Source organism: Eulemur rufifrons, chromosome 21, assembly GCF_041146395.1.
Source record: "Eulemur rufifrons isolate Redbay chromosome 21, OSU_ERuf_1, whole genome shotgun sequence".
Lineage (NCBI taxonomy): Eukaryota > Metazoa > Chordata > Mammalia > Primates > Lemuridae > Eulemur > Eulemur rufifrons.
In genome coordinates this window covers 6067070-6088718 of record NC_091003.1, presented here as the reverse complement: position 1 = coordinate 6088718, position 21649 = coordinate 6067070, and the positions used below count along the sequence as shown (strand labels likewise).

General features: G+C 50.1%; 1 protein-coding gene across 2 annotated transcripts in view; it reads right to left on the bottom strand.

The window, feature by feature from the left end:
- Positions 1-20826, bottom strand: part of KDM2B (lysine demethylase 2B) — a 117233-nt gene extending 96407 nt beyond the window's left edge. The window contains exons 1-4 of one of the 2 annotated variants that reach the window (XM_069497631.1): positions 20600-20826; positions 19390-19534; positions 16375-16453; positions 14974-15020 (exon numbers count right to left, since the gene is read on the bottom strand). In XM_069497631.1, the coding sequence (XP_069353732.1) occupies positions 14974-15020; positions 16375-16453; positions 19390-19534; positions 20600-20632 (304 nt within the window). In that variant the 5' untranslated portion in view covers positions 20633-20826. The remainder of the gene's footprint in view (positions 1-14973; positions 15021-16374; positions 16454-19389; positions 19535-20599) is intronic. The other variant, XM_069497629.1, reaches the window with a different exon arrangement.
- Between the last annotated feature and the right edge of the window lie 823 nt (positions 20827-21649).

Here is a 21649-nt window from a genome sequence, read left to right as displayed (position 1 = left end):
CCACCTCGAGGGGCACTGGGCATTGAATTGCATTCCCCAAAAAGATACATTCAAGTCCTAACCCCTGGTACCTATGAATTCACCCTTATTTGGAAAAAGGGTCTTTGCTGATATGACGGAGCTAAAATAAAGTTATACTGGATTAGGGTGGGCCCCAATCCTAATCCCTTATAAAACAAGGGAAATTCCGACACACACAGAAGGAAGACAGCCACATGAAGACGCAGGCAGAGGCCAGAATGCCGCATCTACAGGCCCAGGACTGCAGAGCACTGCCAGCAAGCACCAGAAGTCAGCAAGCACCGGATGCTGGGGGAGGCAGGAAGGAGCCTGCAGAGGGAGCCTGCCCTGCAGACACCTTGAAATTGGACTTCTGGCCTGCAGAACTGTGGGAGAACCAACTTCTGTGGTTTCAAGCCACCCACTTTGTGGCACTTCGTTCTGCAGCCTAGGAAGCGAATCCAAGAGCTGATGAGAGAATTACCGGGTAAACCTACATGCTCCAAATACACAGGCAGGGAAGGGCCGTCGCCTCCCCGACAGAACCTGGTACTAGCTGATCACGGGGCAGACGCCCTAACTAAACCGCATAGTTTACCTAGTGGCTTCACCAAGAGAAAAATGTCATGCACCTCACACTTCTTTCTAAATACTGTATTTCTCTGTTGCTTGTTTCTTGTCTTTTTCCCCCGCGCTAGATGTGCTGTGAGGGCAGGAGCTTTGTCCATCTTGCTCACTACCCTGTCCCCAAGTTTCTAGAACAGAGCCTGGCACACACTAAGCACTCACTAAATCTTTGTTGAATGAATAAGTGAGTGTCATTATTTACTTTTATACCCTGTCTCGCATACGACATATGACTTCACATATACACAGCAGCTGAACTGAAGAAAAGACCTGGGGGGTCTAGGGTGGGTATGGGACGCCGTGCCCATAGCAGAGAAGATGAACTCTGCACGCGGAAGACACCTGGGAGTCCTGGGCAGGCAGGGGCTCCAGCCCGGGGACAACGTGACAGGAACACAGAAGGACGGGTGAGTGTGGGGAAGGCCTGTGTTTACTGTTTTGCGCACTAACTGGGCTTCCCAACACCCCCGTTGCCCTCCCCGGGCTCCCATGCACCCTCTGCCCTCTGCTCCTTTGCAGCTTTCCATGTCACCGAAGCCACTCGGAACCAGCATTGGGAGACTCCTGGCCAGGCCAAGGTCCCCAGCTGACCCCACCTCGGGCTGCCCCGCCCTCTGATGAAAGGGAGCCAGGACTTGGAGTGTCTTCACTCCGCCACATTCCTTCTCTGGTTCCCAAAACCAGGGTAGGGCTGTGGGGAACAGCTGGGGCCAAAGGCAGAGGAGGGAGGGTGCAGGGTAGAGGCCCGAGGGGGAGAGGCCGAGTGACTGTATTAGGAACTGACTGTATTAGGAATGGAAGGTTGGGACGCCTGGCTCTAAGAATAGCTTCCTTGGTATGCTGGGACCTCTGTCCAGCTCCCCAGGTGTCCTGGAAGGGGTAGGGGTGGGAGGGAAGGGAGGAGGAGGGGAAGCCAGTTCTGCTGGGTGCCTGGGCTCCATGGCCCTGCTCTCCAGGGAAACACAAACGCACCAGGAACCTGCCAAGGCAACACTGCTGGGGTTCAGCACCCAGGGGGCAGTGGGACACACAGGCGTGACAGTACACTTCCAGGGAGACGGGATGATATTGGTAGAGTGAACCACTGGCTTTGAAGTCGGACACATCTGGGGTAAGGACCAGCTCTGAACCAAACAGCAGACAGGCGGAAGTTTCTCTCCACAGATACATTCCAGCCAGTGAGTGACAAAAGAATGACAGAATTAGACCATCACCACCTTGCAGCCACTGATGAACCAAGAGAGCTAGACAGTGAGCACCGATGGCTGCCAACATCAGAGAGAATGAGAGAGACGACCTGAGCTATGTGTCTCTCGACGGAAAAATAGGACACCAGCAACGAAGTAGTCTTGCCAGAAATGATGAATGGCTGAATAATGAACGAGTGAGTGTGCATGTGTAGGGAGGGAGACACACCTTGAATCTGGTCAACTATCTACATCCAATCACCAATTTACAGGAACTACGGAGGAAGGAGGGACACGTTAACGCCAAGGGAATGCCATTGGAAAATCCAGACCATAGAAGACTCTACAGGTCAAACAACGCGACTTCTTGGAGGAGATGGAGGGAGAACCCAGAGAGTAAGAGAGATTTGAAAGTCATCTCAACCTATCACAATGCATGGACCGTAACTACATTCTCATACAACTGTCCAAAAAAAAAAGGCCAGCACACTGGCTCACACCTGTAATCCTAGCACTCTGGGAGGCTGAGGCAGGAGGGAGGATCCCCTGAAGCCAGGAGTTTGAGACTAGCCTGGGCAACAAAGTGAGACCCTGTTGCTACAAAAAAAAATAGAAAAAAAAAGTAACCTGGCCTGGGGATATGCACCTGTGGTCCCAGCTACCTTTGAGGAGGCTGAGACAGGAGGATAGCTCGAGCCCAGGGGTTCAAGGCTGCAGTGAGCTATGATCGTGCCACTCTACTCCAGCCTGGGTGATAGAGCAAAACCCTGTCTCTAGAAAAACAAAAATTTTTTTAAAGTAACATTTATGATATATATGAAACAACTGCAAATTTGACCAATGAATGTGAATATATAGTAATTTTAAGGAGTTGTTTTTAAAAGACTAGGTGTAATCCCAGTACTGTGATTACGTTTTTAAAAATTCCTTCTCACTGAGAACTATATACTGAAGACTTTGTGGCTGGAGCGGTATGATGTCTGCATGTGCTTCAACTATTGCAGGAGAGGAGGAAGCGGAAGGGGACATGCTGGGGCAGGGTTGACCATGCACTGGTGGCGCAGCCAGGTGCGGGGTACAAGGGCGTTCATTTCACTTTCTGTTGACCCTTGTTAATATTCTTTAAATTCTCTATAACAAAAAGCCTAAAAACAAAATAATCCCAGCTCTGTAACTCACTAGCTCCGTGGCTTAAGGAACCCACTTAACCTTTCTAGATGTGGAGGGTATTTGTAAAATGGGCCCGTTAATGTTGAGCTTAATACAATGCCTGGCACTCGGCAGGGTCTGAACAGCACGTGGCCACTGGCCACAGCGCAGGTCCAGGGCTGCGGACAGAACCATGAGTAGGAGGCGAGGAGGTGTCCCAGTTGGACACAAAGGGACAGGGAGCTCTTCCTCCCCTGCATGTGGACTTCTCAGGCACCCAAACTTTAACGACCAGCCAGCGCAGGCCCATCTGGGTTATTTTATTGTCCCATGAAGAACCAGGCGGGAGGCTGGGGCATCTGACTTCTTTCCACCCTTGACGGCCCTCAGGAACCACAGAATGAACCACGGTGACTTAAGGGCACCCGGGACAGTGACAAGAGCCCTGGACTGAGCTCCAGTCCCCGCAAGCCCAACTGACTCTTCCCTAGGCCTCAGTTGCCTTGCGTGTAAAGGCAGGAAGAAGCTGACTTCATACTTCTTTTTTTCTTTGCCGCAGAACTCTTTCTTCCACGGAAGCTTTGGCAAGAGCCAAATACACAAATAAAAACAAGCAGCCTGGGCTGCAGCAGGAGGCAGGGGGTGCTCAGAATTCAGACCCGGATTCCTGGGATTTCCCTTTGAAAACCACCGGGTGAGGACATTTTTAGGTCCTTTCCCAGGGCTGACACACTGATTTTTAGCCTAGTTCCCCTGAATACTCAGATCAGTTCCCTTAAATGTGACCTGGGGGCATGTTGGGGGTAGGGGAGAAGACCCAGAGGGTTGCCCAAGGAGTCAGCGGGGACGCCGAGGGCCTGCCAGTCCCTTTCAGCCTGAGCTGGGAGATTAAGAACTCAGAGTCCATCGTCTCAGGTTCCCGGTCTGATCTGCCACAGAGGCAAAGGGGGCCTGGGCTTGGGGGCCCGGTCTCAGAGCAAGAGAGTCAGCCCCAGGGAGGAGGCAAGTGCCCCAAAGGGACAGAAGGGACAGATCAGTGCCAAGAATGGAATGCAGCCCTCCAAGCTTTTAGGAGTAGCCACCCCTAGAGCAGATGACAGGGACAAGCTGCCCTTTGGAACCCACGAGAGATCCACCCTGCTGGAGCTGTCAGGCCCCCGAAGTCAATGGGTTACAGGAGAAACTTTCCACGTGGGAGCGGTGCCTGCAGTTCCTAAGTAGGCCAACCGCCTCCTCCCTCCCTCTCCCTCCTCCCTCCCGGTCTCATCCCTGCTCTGGGCTCCCGGACTGCACACGCTTCCAACAGATTCCAGCTGCGGAAATTAATCCGTGGCCCCGTGGCCCTTGCTTTGAAGGCGCCATCAGTCAGCCCCAAGAGCCGTGGGCAGGGGGCCAGGAGGAGGCTGCTGAAAGTCACCTTGAAGGTTGATGCGAAGCACACGTACACAGGCAGTACCCCAAACTCCCCCTGAGCAAGCCCTGCTCTCCAGAAGGTGCACAGAACTGTTCCACCTCACAGTTCTGGAACCTTCTCTATCATCCAGTTACTAGACTGGTTTTTTATTCTACTCCTTGGGCGCATCTCCTCATCCATCTCCCAGAGGCAGCATTCATTAGCAAGAGTGTTGGCCATGGGTTCGAATCCCACTCCACTCCACTATTTCTAGAAATAGGCCTTGGGTATATCTCTGAACCTCTCTGGGCCTCAGTTTCTTCATTGTTAAAATAGTGAACATAGGACCAGTTGTACTGACCTGACACAAATTTTTTTTTTTTAGAGGCAGGGTCTCACTCTTGTCATCTAGGCTGGAGTGCAGTGGCATGAACATAGCTCATTGTAACCTCAAATTCCTGGGCTCTAGCGATCCTCCCACTTCAGCCTCCAGAGTAAGTACTACAGGTGTGTGCCACCACACCCAGTTAATCTTTTTTGTTTGTTTGTTTTTTCGTAGAGACAGGGTCTTGCTCTGTGTCCCAGGCTGGAGTGCAGTGGCCTGATGATAACTCACTGTAACTTCCAACTCCTGGGCTCAAGTGATCTTCCTGCCTCAGCCTCCCAAATAGGTGGGACTACAAGTATCTACCACCAAGTCCGATTATATTTTTATTTTATTGTAGAGACAGGGTCTCTTCTACACACTGGCTATTTGACCACGGACAAGCAACTCTGAGCCTCAGTTTTGACATCTATAAAATGGGCACAGTGATAAATAGGGTTTTATGTGGATCAGACAAAATAATATAGGAGAGGTCCCTGGTCATAGTAAGAACGTCGTGAACAGCAGCTAATGCTGTTATTTATGTTTTAAGGAGCTACCCACAGGAACAGTGATTCATATTAGGAAGAACAGTGGGCAGGAGCGAGTATGGTTCCCCTAGGCTCCTAAAACAATTAACATTTTTATTTAAGAGCACTAGCTTTCCAGGAACAGGGAGATAGAACAAATCAGTGAGGTGGGTGAAGAGAAAACGTACCAGAGAGCGTAACTGACACCCTCCTCACGCGGGGCCTGTGACCCTCAGCTCCTTCCCCTCCTTGCATTTCTCCCATCCACGGACCAACCAGGCCCGACCCTGCTCAGCCTGTGAGATCAGACAGGAGTAGGCGTGCTCAGGATAGTGTGGCCATGGCTGGAGACCTCCCTCCTTGCATTTCTATCTGTCCTGCCAGTTGGATGATGCCTCCCGGACCTGCCTGTCCAACTCTGACTTCTCTCTTGGGCTCAAGTTCAGTGTGGCCAGAACTGAACACGTCTATCCCCATTCCCCAACTCAAGTTGCTTTTCCTCTGGGGATCTATTATTAAGAGAAGTTTCATCTTCCCTAATCACTGAAATTTGAACCCACATCTGAATCTGATGTACTATCTGGGCAACTCAAAAGTCACTTTGCTCCAGGCCTCAGTTTTTCCCGTCTGTGAAATGGGAAAGTAGGACTAGAAGAACTCTTAAGGCCCCTTCCCGAGTTTAAAATTTTAAAAGTCTATGATTTTAAACTAACATTAAAAATGGTCTGGTGACAAGTCAGCCACCTTTGATTTCCAAGAAGTGAGAACTTACTCTTTCCCTTAAACATAGCCCATCAAGGGCAGAGCCCATGTCTCCTGAGTCTCCTTAATGCACACCCAGCACAGCTGTGAGGGAAGGATCAGTGGAGGAGGAAGAGGAGGAGGAAGCTGTGACATGGGCTTTGGAAACACCCAGAGCTGGGATCAGCCCTGGTATCACTCAGTGTGGTTTGTTCCCTCTGAGCCTCAAATCCCCCACCTAAAAAAGTGGACAATAACATCTGCTTCATAGGATTATTGGTGAGGATAAAGTGATGTCATATGGTAAACAATAAAAGATAGGTGGTTATTACTATAATTGTATGAATAAATGAATACTGAATGAAGTAATTTATCATTAAGATTTTTCAAGAAAAAGGGCCAAAGAAACCCATTAGTTGGCTTATATATTCTTATTAGAGAGATAGCCAATAAAGACATAATATGCAAGACTCCAGAGCCACAGGCCACCCATCTCTCAATGACATCAGTATGGACAGTGAGTGGGGACCCAGCACGTTATGCCTACCTTTGGCCAGGTTGAAAGCACCTTCAGAAGCAAACAGAATTCTCTCTTTCTCGGACCCCTTATCCCTTCAACCCCCAATCCCTAGATGAAAAAATATCCCAATATTCTTAGTGAAGTATCCAGGACACAGACCCTGGGGGGTACAGGGGAGGGACAGTGTCACGAAACTCCACTCCCGACCTTAGGTCCCTAATTGGTCTGGTGGAAAAACCTAGTTCTGAGTCCACATTCTGCAAATGTGCCACCATGTGACGCCGGCAAGGGGCCAAAAGTCCCTGGAGTTCCAATTCCTCATGAAACAGAGGTAAGAACAACTCCTTTGGCAACCACCACCATAATAACCGATCCAGGCAAGAATTAACAATAGATGTTAAACCCGTGGGGTGAAAGGTTATTGAACAGGTTACTCACAGTGGCAAAGAGCCTCCCAAAGAGTACGTGTTAGTAACAAATAGAAAAAGGCACAATGGACTAATCTATTAATAACGGATAACCCCCTTAACAAAGTGATCAAGCTTAACCATTGTTGGGTGCCCATAACGGGGCCCAGTAACAGCATGTGCCTCCTCATGACATGATGTCATACACCAGCAGTCCCCAACTTTTTTGGCACCAGGGACCAGTTTCATAGAAGACAATTTTTCCACGGACAGGGGTAGGAGGCGGAGCTTAGGCAGTGATGAAAGTGACAGGAAGCAGCTGTAAATACAGATGCTCTGGGGTACCCCCCACCACTCCCGGTTCCTAACTTTTATGGAAGACAACTTTTCCACGGATGGTAGAGTGGGGAGATGGTTGTTGGGGAGAGAGCTGGGAGGGGAGGCAGCAGGGTGGAAGACAGGGCTCTGCAGCCTCAGTCATACACTGAGAAAGACACAGCATCACCTGTATAATCTTCCTGCCAAACACATGTACCTGAATGGACTCATAGGAAATCAGTCAAAAAAACCCCAATCAGAATAATGGGATTAGCCATTTCAAAAATGTTTAACTCATAACCCCCCTGCCAAAAAAAAAGACTCAGGGAAATTCTTTAGGGCGATGTGATAAAATAGACATGGTAATAAATTCAATTTGAGATCTTTACTTGCATGCCGGATCAAAAGCAAAAAGAAGGCCAGGCATGGTGGCTCACGCCTGTAATCCTAGCACTCTTGGAGGCCAAGGTGGGCAGATCGTTTGAGCTCAGGAGTTCGAGATCAGCCTGAGAAAGAACGAGACCCCGTCTCTACTAAAAATAGAATGAAATTATATGGACAACTAAAAATATATACAGAAGAATTTAGCCGGGCATGGTGGCGCATGCCTGTACTCCAGCTACTGGGGAGGCTGAGGCAGGAGGATCCCTTGAGCCCAGGAGTTTGAGGTTGCTGTGAGCTAGGTTGACACCACGGCACTCACTCTAGCCTGGGCAACAGAGTGAGACTCTGTCTCAAAAAAAAGCAAAAGGAAAATAACAGCTATAAGGACATTTTTGGGACAACTGGGAAACTGTATATTACATATTAATATTGTATCCATGTTAAATTTCCCGCGTGTAGTTGATAATTTTACTGAGATTTTGCAGGAGAATGCCCTCCGTTCTTAGGAGATACCCGTTGCAGTATTTAGGGGTGACGGGCCATGATTTCTGCCAAAAATTCAAATGGTTCAGTAAAATGTATATGTTGTTTGTGGGGAACTCGGAGGGAAGTGGGGATGTATGCAGAAAAACAAATCAAATGTGGCAAAATGTTACCAACTGGTGAATCTTCAGTCAAGAGTGTATATGGTTTGTTCATTGTACCAGTCTTGCTATTTTCCTGTAGGTTTGAAATTTTTCAAAATAAAAAGTTGGAGGGAAAAACAACATTCTTCCTCTCTGCCTCAGAGGCTCTTGTAAGTATCAAAAGCAATAAAGGAAGTAAAAGATCTTTTAAAAGTATAATGTGAGTGGAGGTCCCAGCCAGTGCAGTAAGACAAGGAAAATAAATTAAAAGGCATAAAGATTGGAAGGAAGAAATAAAACTGATACTGTAGTAGATGCCATGATTGCTTAACTTAAAATAGCAACCCCCTCAAAAATCAAATACCTAGCAATAAATCTAACAAGATAGGAAAGTCTTCTACAAAAACAACTTACAAATAAATGGAACAATATGCCATGTTTACCAATTAGAAAACTCAATATGACAAAAAAGTTCCTCAATTAATCCATAGACTCAACAGGATTCCAATCAAAATCACAGCAGGGTTTTGAAAAATATTGACAAGCTGATTGTACAATTCATATGGACATGCAAAGGGTGATAAGAGAAGGCAATCTTGAAAAAGAACAAGAGCTGGAGGGCTTTATCACATACCCAGTCCTATTATAAAGTCAAGTAAGACAGTATGGCACTGGCTGCAGGACAAACTGACCAGTGGAGCAGACGAGAGCATCCAGAAACAGACCTGCACAAATGCGGTCACCTGATTTACGACAAAACAACACTTCAGTGCCATGGGGAGAGGGTATTTTTTAAATAATGGTGCTGTGTCAACTGGATATCCATACAGGGGGGAAAAAAAGGATCTTGACCTTGATCTCCCACCAAACACAAAAATCAATTCCAGATGAACTACAGATCTAAATGTGAGAGTTCAAACAATAAAGCTTTTTGAGAAAAACATATGAAAATCTACATGACCTTAGAAGTAGGCAAAAGTGTCATAAGCAAGACATAAAAAGAACTAATGGACCAAGTAGAGCTGAATAGTCTGTGTTAAATTAAGAACTTCTGTTCATTCAAAGACGCCTTTTTAGGAGTGTGAAGACAACCCACAAAGTGGGAGAAGATTTTTGGAATATATATATCCGGCAAAGGACTCATATTCAGAATATATAAAGAACTTTTATGTCATGGGCTAAATTGTGTCCCTCCAAAAATTTATATACTGAAGTCCTAACCCCCAGTACCTCAGAATGTATCCTTATTCGGAGTTAAAGCCTTAAAGAGATAATTCAGTGAAAATGAAGTCTTTAGGGTGGGCCCTCATCCACTGTGACTGGTGTCCTTATAAGAGGAGTTTAGGACAGAGATACATACAGAAGGAGAACTATGTGAAGACAGGGAGAAGATAGCCATATATATGCCAAGGAGAGAGACCTATGAAGAAACCAAATCTGCCGACATCTTGATTTTGGCTTTCTTTCTTTCTTTCTTTCTTTCTTTTTTTTTTTTTTAAAGACAAGATTTCGCTCTGTCACCTGGGTAGAGTGCATTGGCACCATCATAGCTCACAGCAACCTCAAACTCCTGGACTCAAGCGATCCTCCTGCCTCAGTTTCCCAAGTAGCTGGGATTATAGGTGCGTGCCACCACATCCGGCTAACTTTTTTATTTTTGCAGAGATGGGGTGTTGCTGTGTTGCTCAGGCTGGTCTTAAACTCCTGGCCTCAAACAATCCTCCCACCTTGGCCTCCCAAACTGCTGGGATTACAGGCGTGAGCCACCATGCCCAGCCAATTTTGGATTTCTTAACACCAGAATTGTGAGAAAATAAATTGCTGTTGTTGAAACCCCATGGTCTGTGGTTCTTTGTTATGGCAGCCCTAGCAAACTAATACACCCTACGATCAATAAGAGACAACACTTTAAAATAACGGGGAAAAGACCTGATCAGACATTTCACAGAAGAGGATATTCAAATAGCCACCAAACATATGAAATAGAGTTCCATTTCATTAGCCCTTAGAGAAACATCAACTAAAGGCACAATGAGATACAACTATACTCCTACCAGCATTAGAGTGTGGCTGAAATGAAAAGAATGAAAACACCAACCACTGGTGAGGACATGGAACCAGACCAACCCCTTGGGACAACTATTTGACAGTTTGGACTAAAACCGAACACATATGCATCCTCCATGACCCAAGTAATTCCACTCTTAAGTGTATGCCCAACAGAAATGCACCCATATGTTCACCAAAAGTCATGTTCTACAATGTTCAAAGCAGCACTCTACAGATAGCCTTGAACTGGCATCTACCCAAGCGCCCATCAACAGAATGATAAATTGTAAAATAGTCACAGAATGGAAACTATATAACACTGAAAATAAATCTACAAACACACACAACAAACAACATGGATGAATCTCATAAACACAAAGTTGAACCAAATAAGCCAAAAGCAAAAGAGGACATTCTGCACGATTCCACTGACATAAAGATGAAAACAGGCAAAACTCAGTCATGCTGTTAGAAGTCAGGGCAACCAACAGTGGAGGGCAATGACCAGATGGGTACACGAGGGGGATGCTGGGGTGCTGGTTACCCTGATGTGTTTGCTTTGTTAAAATTAATCGAGCTATGGCTGGGCATGGTGGCTGATGCCTGTAATCTTAGCACTCTGGGAGGCCAAGGTGGGAGGATCACTTGAGGTCAAGAGTTCAAGACCAGCCTGAGCAAAAGCGAAACCCTATCTCTGCTAAAAAAAGAAAAAATTAGCTAAAAATAGAAAAAATTAGGCGGGTATGGTAGTCCCAGCTACTGAGGAGGCTGAGGCAGGAGGACTGCTTGAGCCCAGGAGTTTGAGGATGCAGTGAGCTATGATGACGCCACTGCACTCTAGCCAGGGCAACAGAGTGAGACCCTGTCTCAAAAAAAAAAAAATTAATCGAGCTATATAGTCACAATGTGTGCACTTTTCTATATGCATATTATACTTTAATGAAAAGGTTTTTTTAGGTGTACAGTATTACAGAAATGGAAAACGCCCTTTTTAAAAAAAAAGCAGGGAGCTAGGAATAGACTGCTGATGGAAAAAAGTCCGACTTTAGGACATCAGAGAAGAGTCTGTAGCCCCAAGTTGTGGCCTGAACCGCTGACCATGCAGCAGCCCCCTTCTCAAACAGCCACCCCGCAAGACGCACTGCCTGGGGCAGGGACAAGAGGCTGGAAGGCAGAGGCTGGGACCCCGCACTGACTGGAAGGGCTGGCCCAGCCTCCCCCCAACACTGCTCTCCAAAGCAGAACTGCCCACTGCTGTTAGGGGCATGTTTATGTCACCCAGCAACCCTGGAGAATCGCTCCTTCCCCACTTCCAGTCACGTGGTTCTGCCGGGCTGACCCAGCCTGGCTTAGGGCTACACTAAGGCTTCAGAGCCAGTCGGGAGACATTTGATGGAATGACTGAGGGTTTGGGGTGGGAGCAGGTAGGACGGAAGCCTGGAGCTGCTGGCTTCCCTCTTTACCACCACGCGGGGAGGAGCCTGCCCCAGACCGAAGCAGAAAGGAGAACGGAGTTGACTTCTAGAGCTCATTTTTGAGCATCTAGGATCTGCATGTGCCCGGAGGCTACACCCTGAACTTGTTACCTAAGCCAGTGAATTTCCTTCTGCTTAGGCCAGCTGGAGTTACATTTGTCACTTAGGTCACTTACAACAAATGTGCCCTATCACCACTCTCTGGAAGCCTGTGTGAGGCTCAGATACCAAAATGGGCATGATAATTCTCCATGCTGACTGCTATCACCAGCACCCCTTTGAGGCACAGTGGACTGTACCTCCCAAGGCATTTTTTTTTTTTTTTTTTGAGACAGGGTCTCACTTTGTTGCCCAGGCTGGAGTGCAGTGGCGTCATCATAGCTCACTCTCCTCAGACTCCTGGGCGCAAGCAATCCTCCTGCCTTAGGCTCCCAAATAGCTGGGACTACAGGTACACACCACCAGACCTGGCTAATTTTTCTATTTTTTGTAGAGATGGTTGATCTCTTGCTCTTGCTCAGGTTGGCCTTAAGCAATCCTCCTGCCTCAGCCTCCCAAAGTGCTAGGATTACAGGCGTGAGCCACCGTGCCCGGCACTTTAGTATTCATCATTCCATTTGATCATCACATAAATGGGGGTAGGTACAACTGTTCCTGCTTCCCTCGCCATCCTCGACTATTCCAGAGCTGGTAAGGACATCGGGACCGTCTAACTGGATGGTAGAAACGAGTCTGTAGCCCCTCTGGCTTCCAGGTGGAGAAGACGGAGGCCCAAGGCAGGAAGACAGCCTGGCCACAACCGGAGCCTCAGAAACCTGCAAAAGGCTTGAGAGTATCTCACAAGGGCCTGGGGAGCAACAGTATTTAGGAAAGCGGTAGATTGTGATGTGGCCTGAACCCCAGATTTGAGGTTTGGCTTTAATCATTGCCCATATCCTTCTATTATAATAAATGATCAGGGCCATTTATTGAGCTCTCCTCATCTGGCATAATGCTAAGATTCCTTCATTCATATTCTTATATAATCCCTCTCTGGGCAGATTCTGTTCTTAGCTCCATTTTGCACGTGAAGAGACAGAGGCTTAGGCGGGTTAAGTAGCTCGTGGAGTTGGGCCTCAAACCAAAGTTGTCCAACGGCAAAGGCGGGGCCGGGTTTGAGGCACCAGGCCAAGTTGCCTGTGCCAAGACTTGATTTAAAGGGTGCACTGTCCCATCTTCTGTCTTTTGCTGGAATAGTCTGTCTCCTTCTACTCTGGTGTTCACTTCCTTCAGCATTTCTAGAATATAGCTTTAAAAAAAAAATCTATTCCCAGAGCAAGCAACGCCTTCTCCAATTAACTGAGACCCTTCCATCTGTCCTCAGCACCATTTCCTTACAGCCAATGGGTTCTCCCCCTTCTGTGTACCTGTTAACACACTTTTGGGTCAATTACTCCGGCTGGATCATCTGACACACCCAGGGGCCAGCTGCCTTCATCCTCCACCCAGCAAAAGCCACCAGAGTGGGCTTTTATAAACCTTCGATCAGATCACACCACTTCACACCCACTAGCACAGCTATCATCAAAAAGACAGACAACAACAAGTGCTGGCGAGGATGTAGAGAAACCAGAACCCTCATGTGCTGCTGATGGGAGTGTAAAACGGTGCAGCTGCTTTTGAAAACACTCCAGGAGTTCCTTAGGAAGTTAAACAGAGACCATGTGATCCAGCAATGCCACTCCTAAGCATATACCCACGGGAAATGAAAATGTATGTTCACACAAGAACCTGTACATGAACATTCATAGCAACATTATTCGTAACAGCCCAAAAGAACAAAGAACCAAAATGTCCATCAACAAATGTTGTCCAAAAACAAATGTTTCTGGATAAACAAAATGTGGTCTATCCATACGGTGGAATATTATTCAGCTAATACAAAGGAATATAGTATGATAACATGCCACAACACGTATGAACCTTGAAAACACTATACAAATGACAGACGCCAGACACAAAGGACCACATATTACATGGTTTCACTTATATGAAATGTCCAGAATGGACAATGGGTCCACAGCGGCAAAAAGCACATTAGTGGTCACCAGGGAACAGAGGGAGGACGAAATTGAGAGGTACGTGGTTTATTGTGGGGTGACAGAAATGTTCTGGAATTAGATAATGGTGGTGGGTTGTACAACGTTGTGAATAAACTAAACCACTAAATTGTATACTTTAAATTGGTTAAATGGTGAATTTTATAGTATGTGAATTTTAATCTCAATTTTAAAAAACGTTTTAAACTCCTCCTCCCAAGAAAAATAATCCGATCACATAGGGACCCCCACCCCACTATGGTTTCTCCTCCCAGTAGGAGCCAAACCCAATGCCCCACCAGACCCTACAAGGCCCTGCTGGCCGGCCCCTGCGCCTCCTCCATCTCTCCTGCTGCTTTCGCCCTCACTCACTGAGTTCCTCCACACGCCATCCCATCACTCTGCTTTACTCTCCATGGCCCTTATCGCCATGGGAAAAACAGATAGTTTTAAAAACAGTTTACTTCTGTACTGCCTGTGGCTCCAGCCAAGAGGGCAGGGATCTTGTCTTTCTGGTTCATAGCTATGAACTTGCCCACCATGTAGGCAAGAAGTCTTTTTCTGGAAAGAATGGATTTCCTGAACAACTGCCTGTGAGATCTGAAATGCCACCTGCTACCTGGCCGAGAATCCGGAGCGCTCAGTCATCAGCCACACTCCGCAGGTGCTCAGGGAGTGCGTGTGCGTTTGCTGAGCGCTCTGTGGCGAGCCCTGCCCTGGGCCTGTCTAGAACCCTGAGGAAGCAGGAGGAATAATTCCTCCCCCTCAAAAGCCTTTCAGGGGTCACAAAGCACCCAGTGTTTACCCAGCAACCTACAAACAAAACACGAAGGAGAGGTGTAAGGTTGTGCTGCTGACACCTAAGCTGGAGCTAGGGTCCAAATTGGCCTCATAAAACCATCCTGGCAAACGCCCTCTGATACAGCTTCTCATGACTTTGCAATCTGACCTGTTCTCCAGAATGAGACGGTTGCAGCTCACACCTGCTCCTGCCTCCTCCCGTGGGGACTCTCTTTCCAGAGGCAGTTAAAAGTCTAAACAGGCAGGTAGTGAAGGCCTCTTTCCCCTTCTTCTCTCCTCCTCCCTACTTCAGCATCTCTGAGCCACACACAGCCAGCGACTTACCCACTAGGAGTTTGACGTCTCGGACTGTGAAGTCAGGGTCAGGCATCCTGGAAAAATGGGGTGCAGACCTTTGGTGAGAAGCCAGAAAAAATAGAGCTAGACCCCACCCTGGGCCCACTGTGCACCCCATTTTCTGGGCAAACCTGAAGCATAGTGTCAAGGGTAAGGGCTGGAGCTGGGCATTCAAACACCTGCTTTCTTTTAGGGTAGGGAGCCCTCTTCTGTGTTTCTTTCTCCCTCTAGAAAATACTCTCCTTAGGCCAGGCATGGTGGCTCACGCCTATCATCATAGCACTCTGGGAGGCTGAGGCGGGAGGATCACTCAAGGTCAGGAGTTCAAGACCAGCCTGAGCAAGAGCGAGACCCCGTCTCTACTAAAAATAGAAAGAAATTAGCTAGACAACTAAAAATATATAGAAAAAATTAGCCAGGCGTGGTGGCGCATGCCTGTAGTCCCAGCTACTCGGGAGGCTGAGGCAGAAGGATTGCTTGAGCCCAGGAGTCTGGGGTTGCTGTGAGCTAGGCTGACGCCACTGCACTCTAGCCAGGGCAACAGAAGGAGATTCTATCTCAAAAAAAAAAAAAAAAAGAAAGAAAATACTCTCCCTAAAAAGTTGGATGGAAAGTGGGGGGACCCTTTAAGTTCAGAGGAAAAGAAAGAGACACAACCAGTCCAGGGATTTGACAACACTGGCTACAAAAACAGAACAGTGACTGTAGTGACATTCGCTATTAATTAACAATGATCCCAAGGTTTAATTCCTGATCACAGAAATGAGAGTCCCGAGCAAGTCTGGCAGTAGGTGCTGCAGAGGGAGGCAGCGTTGGATGCCACCCTAAGCCTCCTCCCCGGCCCCTGCCCAAGGGCCGGAAACCTGTTCTTCCAGCCTGTCGCCCAGCTCTCCCCACCACCTGGAGCTCTGACAGATCTCAGGAGAATGTAAAGCAGACACAGTGGGGAGGCAGGCTGCTGGGTAGGCAAAGAAAGGGGACACACTAGCACCCCAGGAAACACACCCTCCACATAGCAGGAGTCTGTGTAGAAACTGTGTATCTAGGTACCCTGAGTTTGGGCTTAGAGGCTGGCTATCCTCTTTGCAACTCAGGCCCTGCCTCAGTTTCCTGATTTGGGGGCAGGGGAAGGAGGAGAGGTACAATTCTCTGTCGGAAGTCACTGCACGTAACTGGGGTGGGTTAGGGGAAAAAGTCAACCCCGCGCAAGCACCCTTGGAGAGTTTTTTCCCTTACAGGACTTGAAAAAGGAGATGCTGTACCCAGATCATGAAAAAAAATCCTTCTCAGTGATGAGCGGTGCGAAAAGGGTGGAAGAAACCTACTCCAAGCTATGAACTGTGTTAGGGAGGGAGACAGGGGAAGAGGCGATTTGTTTCAGCAACTTACTTAATTCCCAGTCCATCCTTTTCTCGAAATATCAGGGGAACTCTGAGAGCTTCTCTCTGTACATATTCATAGTTGAAATCTGTTTGGATATTTGAATTAAAACAAGTTGGTTAAGTCACGGAGGAGCAAATGAGCCACGATCCTTTGGTTAGGGGAGGGAAAATGACAGAAAAGGGCAAGGGGGACACTACGTGCAGGCATCAGCCGTATGGCCAAAGCTCCCTAGAAAATGATAGGGAAATGATCAGGCAAAGGCCCAGAAGCCATGCCAACATCGGCTCCTCTGCCTACTCAGTCATTCCCTGCATGCCCCGCCGGTCCAAACTTGTCAATGAACAGCCCAAGGCCAGCCAGGCTTGGGGAGGGAGACACTCAAAGAGCCCCACATAGGAAGAGCCCCAGCTATAGCTCCGAAAGAGAGACAGACAAACACATCCCAAGCGGAGCTCAGAAAGTAAAGGGACAGCAAATCTGAAGAATGCCACCTGGGAGGATCTGAAGCCCCAGAGAGGAGGCTGGGAGGAGGGCTCTCATTGTAGCCGAGCATCAGTGAAAATCTTATTGTAATATCCTGCATAGTGAAGGGGAAGGGGGGAAGCCGGTTTCCCTGGAAACTGTGTATTTGATGCCAAAATAACTAGGGAACTGGGCACAGCTTTGTTGTCTTAAGAGTGAAATACTGCCACAGCCATCACAATACTCGCTTCACCCGGATAACTGGGAGCGATGCTCTCCAGGTGAAGGCTGTGTAGACGGGGCCCATAGAAGATTCACAGGGCAGTTTCCGTCTGGGGTTTGTCTAGTATAGACCCCAAAATCCTTATCCAAAACCCTGGAGAGTGAAGGAGGCCTTTGACTAATTTCTTTCCTTCCCCAAACCCCAAACCAGTGGATCTGACCCAACTGTACCCCCAAATATGGAGATGAGGGAGGCTGAGATAAATCCTCACATCCCCCAAATCCTCAGGTACCTAAAGCAAACCACAGGGGCACAAGCCCTCTCTGGCTGGCCGGAAGGGACACAGAAGAGGCCTCAGGCCACTGAAGCTGCTGGCCCAGGCAAACAGCTCACAGGGCAGCCTTGGGGGAGGAGGCAGCCAGGATCACTCCCCTCCAAAGAGAACAAAACCCAGAGCTGGGGAAAGCCCTGACCTCGGCAGCTCAGATCCCCAGGGGCTCACAGTGAATGGGGATTCCTAAGGATTTAAAGGAAGAGAAGTTTAAGAAGCTTCTATTTTGAATCCAGGCTATGGGAGCCTTCTGTTTCTCAGCTCCTCCCTCCAGTTTTGGGGCCAGATCTGAATTAACTAGCAAAACCCTGGGCCCTGTCATTTGAAAGGGGCCGGACAGCAGATTTAAGGATATACTTTCGTGCTCCCTTGCTGGAATAACCGCTCCATACCCACACACCCAAACCCCTCCCCAAAACCAGGGTCAGCTTCAACTTCCTCAAATGAGCTTGATAAAAAGCTCTGCAATCCTGGGCTGAGAATTCCTCACAAATGACTAGGAAGAGTTTGCGTATTGTTTCCTCATAGGATCCACCAAAGGACTCAGTAAAATGGGGAGGAAAGGAGAGGAATTAAAATTCCATTTATGCGGAGGATATTTAAATCAGCTGGGACTAGCACCCTGCTCTTGGACCTGGAAGGCTGGAAGAAATTTCTTCCCTCCCCCCACAACTACCCCTCCCACCACCAGAGCCCAGGGCCCCAGGAGGCAATGGGCACAAAAGAGAAACTTCAGAAATGCAAAACCAGGACAGTCTCTTCTAGGGGGTAACCCACAGCCACAGCCACTCAACCAGAACCTGGAAGAGGGAGGCACTTCCCCTGTCACCAGCTCACTGGGGGACTGAAGGGTTTTCCAAGGGGGTTGGGCAGGGTAAACAAAATGGAAACTGAGCAACCTAAAGGAAACTCAAATTTCGAAGGAAAAAATGAATTTACAAAGTCCAGGAGGGCCTCTGTAGGCAAGGGCATCTCTGAAACCCCAACCCCACAGGGTGGCTGAACCAAGAGCCTCGCTGGCTGCAGGCTGGGTTAGGCCAGGGATCTGGAGGCCTCAAACCCAAGCTGGAGTATCACCCCAACTTATGGAAGGTACCCCAGCCATCCTCCTAGTAGGAGGGCCAGGGAGAAACCCAGGCCCTGAAGGTCTCTGGCTCAAGTGAAACTCAAAATCCCAGAAGCTTCCCAACCTGTGCTCTAAAGCCCGCAGACCCACAGGAGACGCAGCTCTCAAGGTCTCAGTCCTGGGAAGAGATCCCGTTTCCCAGAGAGGTGCCCTACGTCTTCACTTCAAATTGCCAGGGGACAGGGATCTCAGCCCTAAGCCTAACTCCTTAGCCCAACTCCCGGCCTCAAACTGTTGAGGCCGCAGCGCTAAAGAGCTCAGGCCTAAATGGCTCAGGCCAACAAGTCAGGGCACACCGAGCCACTGCTCCAATCTGGCAGAGCCCATGAGGGGACGCAGCTCTGCAGATCCCAGGCCTGAGGAGGTGTCACCCCTATAAACCGAGGCGCCCCCATCACCAGTTCCTAACAGGCACACCCCGAAATGGCTCGGGGTTTGGGAGGCTTCAGGCCCGGGGGGCCTCACCCCGATGTCCCAGGGGCGCCCACAGCCCGGCTCCAGCCAGGCGGCAGCACCTCTGGCAGCGCAGGGAGCGCAACCGACTCGGGGAGGGGGAGGACGCAGCGCTCCCGCCCTCCCTCAGTCCGCCTGTCCATCCCCAGGTCCCTCTATCCGCCGCCGGTCCCTTGGCTTTGCCCACCCTGGGGCTGCTGGTGGGCGCAGGCCGGGCCTAGGCCCACGCCCGGCCCCCCTTCCCGCCTGGCCTCCTCCCTCGCCACCCCACCCCACCCCACCCCCCAGTGCTCGGCCTCGTTTCGTCACCGGATCCCCTGGAATGGGGGACGCGGGCGCGAAATACGAACCCAGCCACCGGCAGCTCCCTCCCCACGTGCGCTCGGCCTGCGGTGCGGAGGGCGGCCCGGGGAGGGGGCGCCTCACCTTTGCCCTCCATGGCGTGCACGAAGTCCCCCTGGTACAGCTGGCTGCGCAGCTTCTCCTCCAGGCTGAAGCCGCGGACGCTGACGATCTCCTCCACGTCCGACAGGTCCTCGTTCTCGTCGTATCCCTGGCGGTCAATGGGGCGCTGCAGGGACCCAAACCAGAGAGCCCGGGACATTACTGGGGTGACTGAGGGTGGCCTCTCACCCTGGGCCCAGCACGAACAGGTGCAGGAGCTGCGCGCCCCCTGCACCCCACCATTGCAACCCGTGCAACTTTGCGCAAATGCCAAAGATGCTGAAAAGCAGGATAAGGAGAGGGGCCCGCACCCCCAGGGTCCAGCTGCGCCCTACAAGGAGCAGTCTCCTCCTGTATCTTTGGAAGGCATGAAAGGGACATCTGGGGGCTCTCCCTTGCCCCCACCCCTAGATGTGTAGAGCTTTGCCCACTCAGCCGGGAGCCTGGTTATGTAACCCGCGGAGGGGGCTCCGGGCACGGGCTGGCCGGGCAGATGTAGGCCCCGGGAGGAGCCGCTGCAGCGCCCGGCTCGGCGGTAACAGCAAGCCCCGGCAGCCGCGGCGGCAGAGCCGGGAAGCCGGAACCGGGGGCCGGCGGCATTTCTAACACTGGAGCCGCCCCCGAGCTACCAGGAAAGCTGGAAAGCTGAAATGGAAGGGCTGAGACCCCAGCCGCCCCCGCCGACCGCCCGCCAGTGCAAGAAGACGAGGTGGGGGGAGGAGGTTCGGGGCTTGGGAGGGGGAGAGGCAGGCGGCCCGCCACAAAGCTCCGATCGGAGACCCCAAAACGCACCAGCAGCTGCCTCATCTCCCCATAAGCGCGCGCGCACACTCACTTCCTAAGGAGACTCCCCCACCACTCCCCGCATCCCCCTGCCTCCTCCTTCCACCGCCCAGCGCCCGGCCCCGCAGCCCCCCAGATTCCGGCCGAACCCCGAACCCGCTCAGCACCCTCCACGCCTTTCCGCGCTACCACCTCCCCACTTAAGTGTCTGAGACTCTGAGCCTCAGAAGGGACTGGAGGAGTAAGCCGCTTGCTTCCTTTTGCATGCAATTTATTATATTTTTCCGGTCCTCTTGCAAAATACAGAAAAGGAAAGAAAAGGCAGCAAGAAACAACCAAAAAAAAAAAAAAAAAGATCTATCATATACCAGATACAGATTTGGAAAAAAAAAAAAAAAAAGCTACACACCAATCTTCTTCCAGAGTCTTTCTCTGCCTCCATTTTTTTAGGAGAGTTCACCAATTAATTGTCAACGCTCCTGCCCCCTGCATTTTAGCCGAGGGGGGAAGGAGGGAAGACCAAAGAAAACAAACCGAAAAATAAATAAATAAAGCAAGCCAGAGCCGAGATCTACAAAGTTTTGCACCAACACTTAGGCAGATCCGTTTGCAAAGTCCTAGGAAACCATTTTCAGCAGTTGTGTGGGGGGGGGAGGCGTCGACGTCATAATCCCCGGAACGTAAACATTGTTGCCGATCGCGCTCGGAGCTCGCGGCCGGGTTAGTGGGGAGGGCGGCCTCGGCCCGGGATGGGGGGGCGGGGGCAGCGGCCAGAGGAGGTGTGGGGCGGGGAGGGAGCCCGGGAGGCACCGGGCGCCGTTAGCGCCCTGGCATCGCTGTTTTGTTGTTGGGTCACGAGTGCGCCTCTGCACGCAGGCGCCGCCGCCGCCCGGGAGTTGTGTGCAGAGCTGACTTTTGGAGGGCTGAGTTGCAGGCGGCGGGTGCATCCCGGAGATGGCGGGGCAGGGAGGGAGGGAAGGAGGAGGGGGCGGGGAGGGAGGTGCAGATTTGCACGGCTGGCCTCAGCGGGAGGCGCGGAAATGCAAGCCCAGCAAGCTGGCGTGAAAGCCCCCGGGGCCTGGCACCCCCAAAAACGACCCCCCACCTCCGTCCCTGCCCCCATTGCTCAGGGCTACCCCTCTTCCTGTTTCATCCACCCCACCCTATTACCTGCATGGCCGACCCAAATTCAAAGCATTTTGTGTTTATATATTTTTTTGTTTTGTTTTGTTTTTACACTGCTTGTCTTTTTCGTGGGGTGGAGGGTGAGGGGTGAGCCTCTACAGACCCCCCATTTGCAGACCTTCCATATGGAGGAGACATTTGGGGGACCCAGAAGACAATTAGCTCAGCTCCATACCTGTAAGGACTGCATAACTTTTAAACTCCCGGGACTCAAAGATACGGACCCAAACACGCACACACACAGGTACAGGAAATACAGCCAGACTAGAGCCTT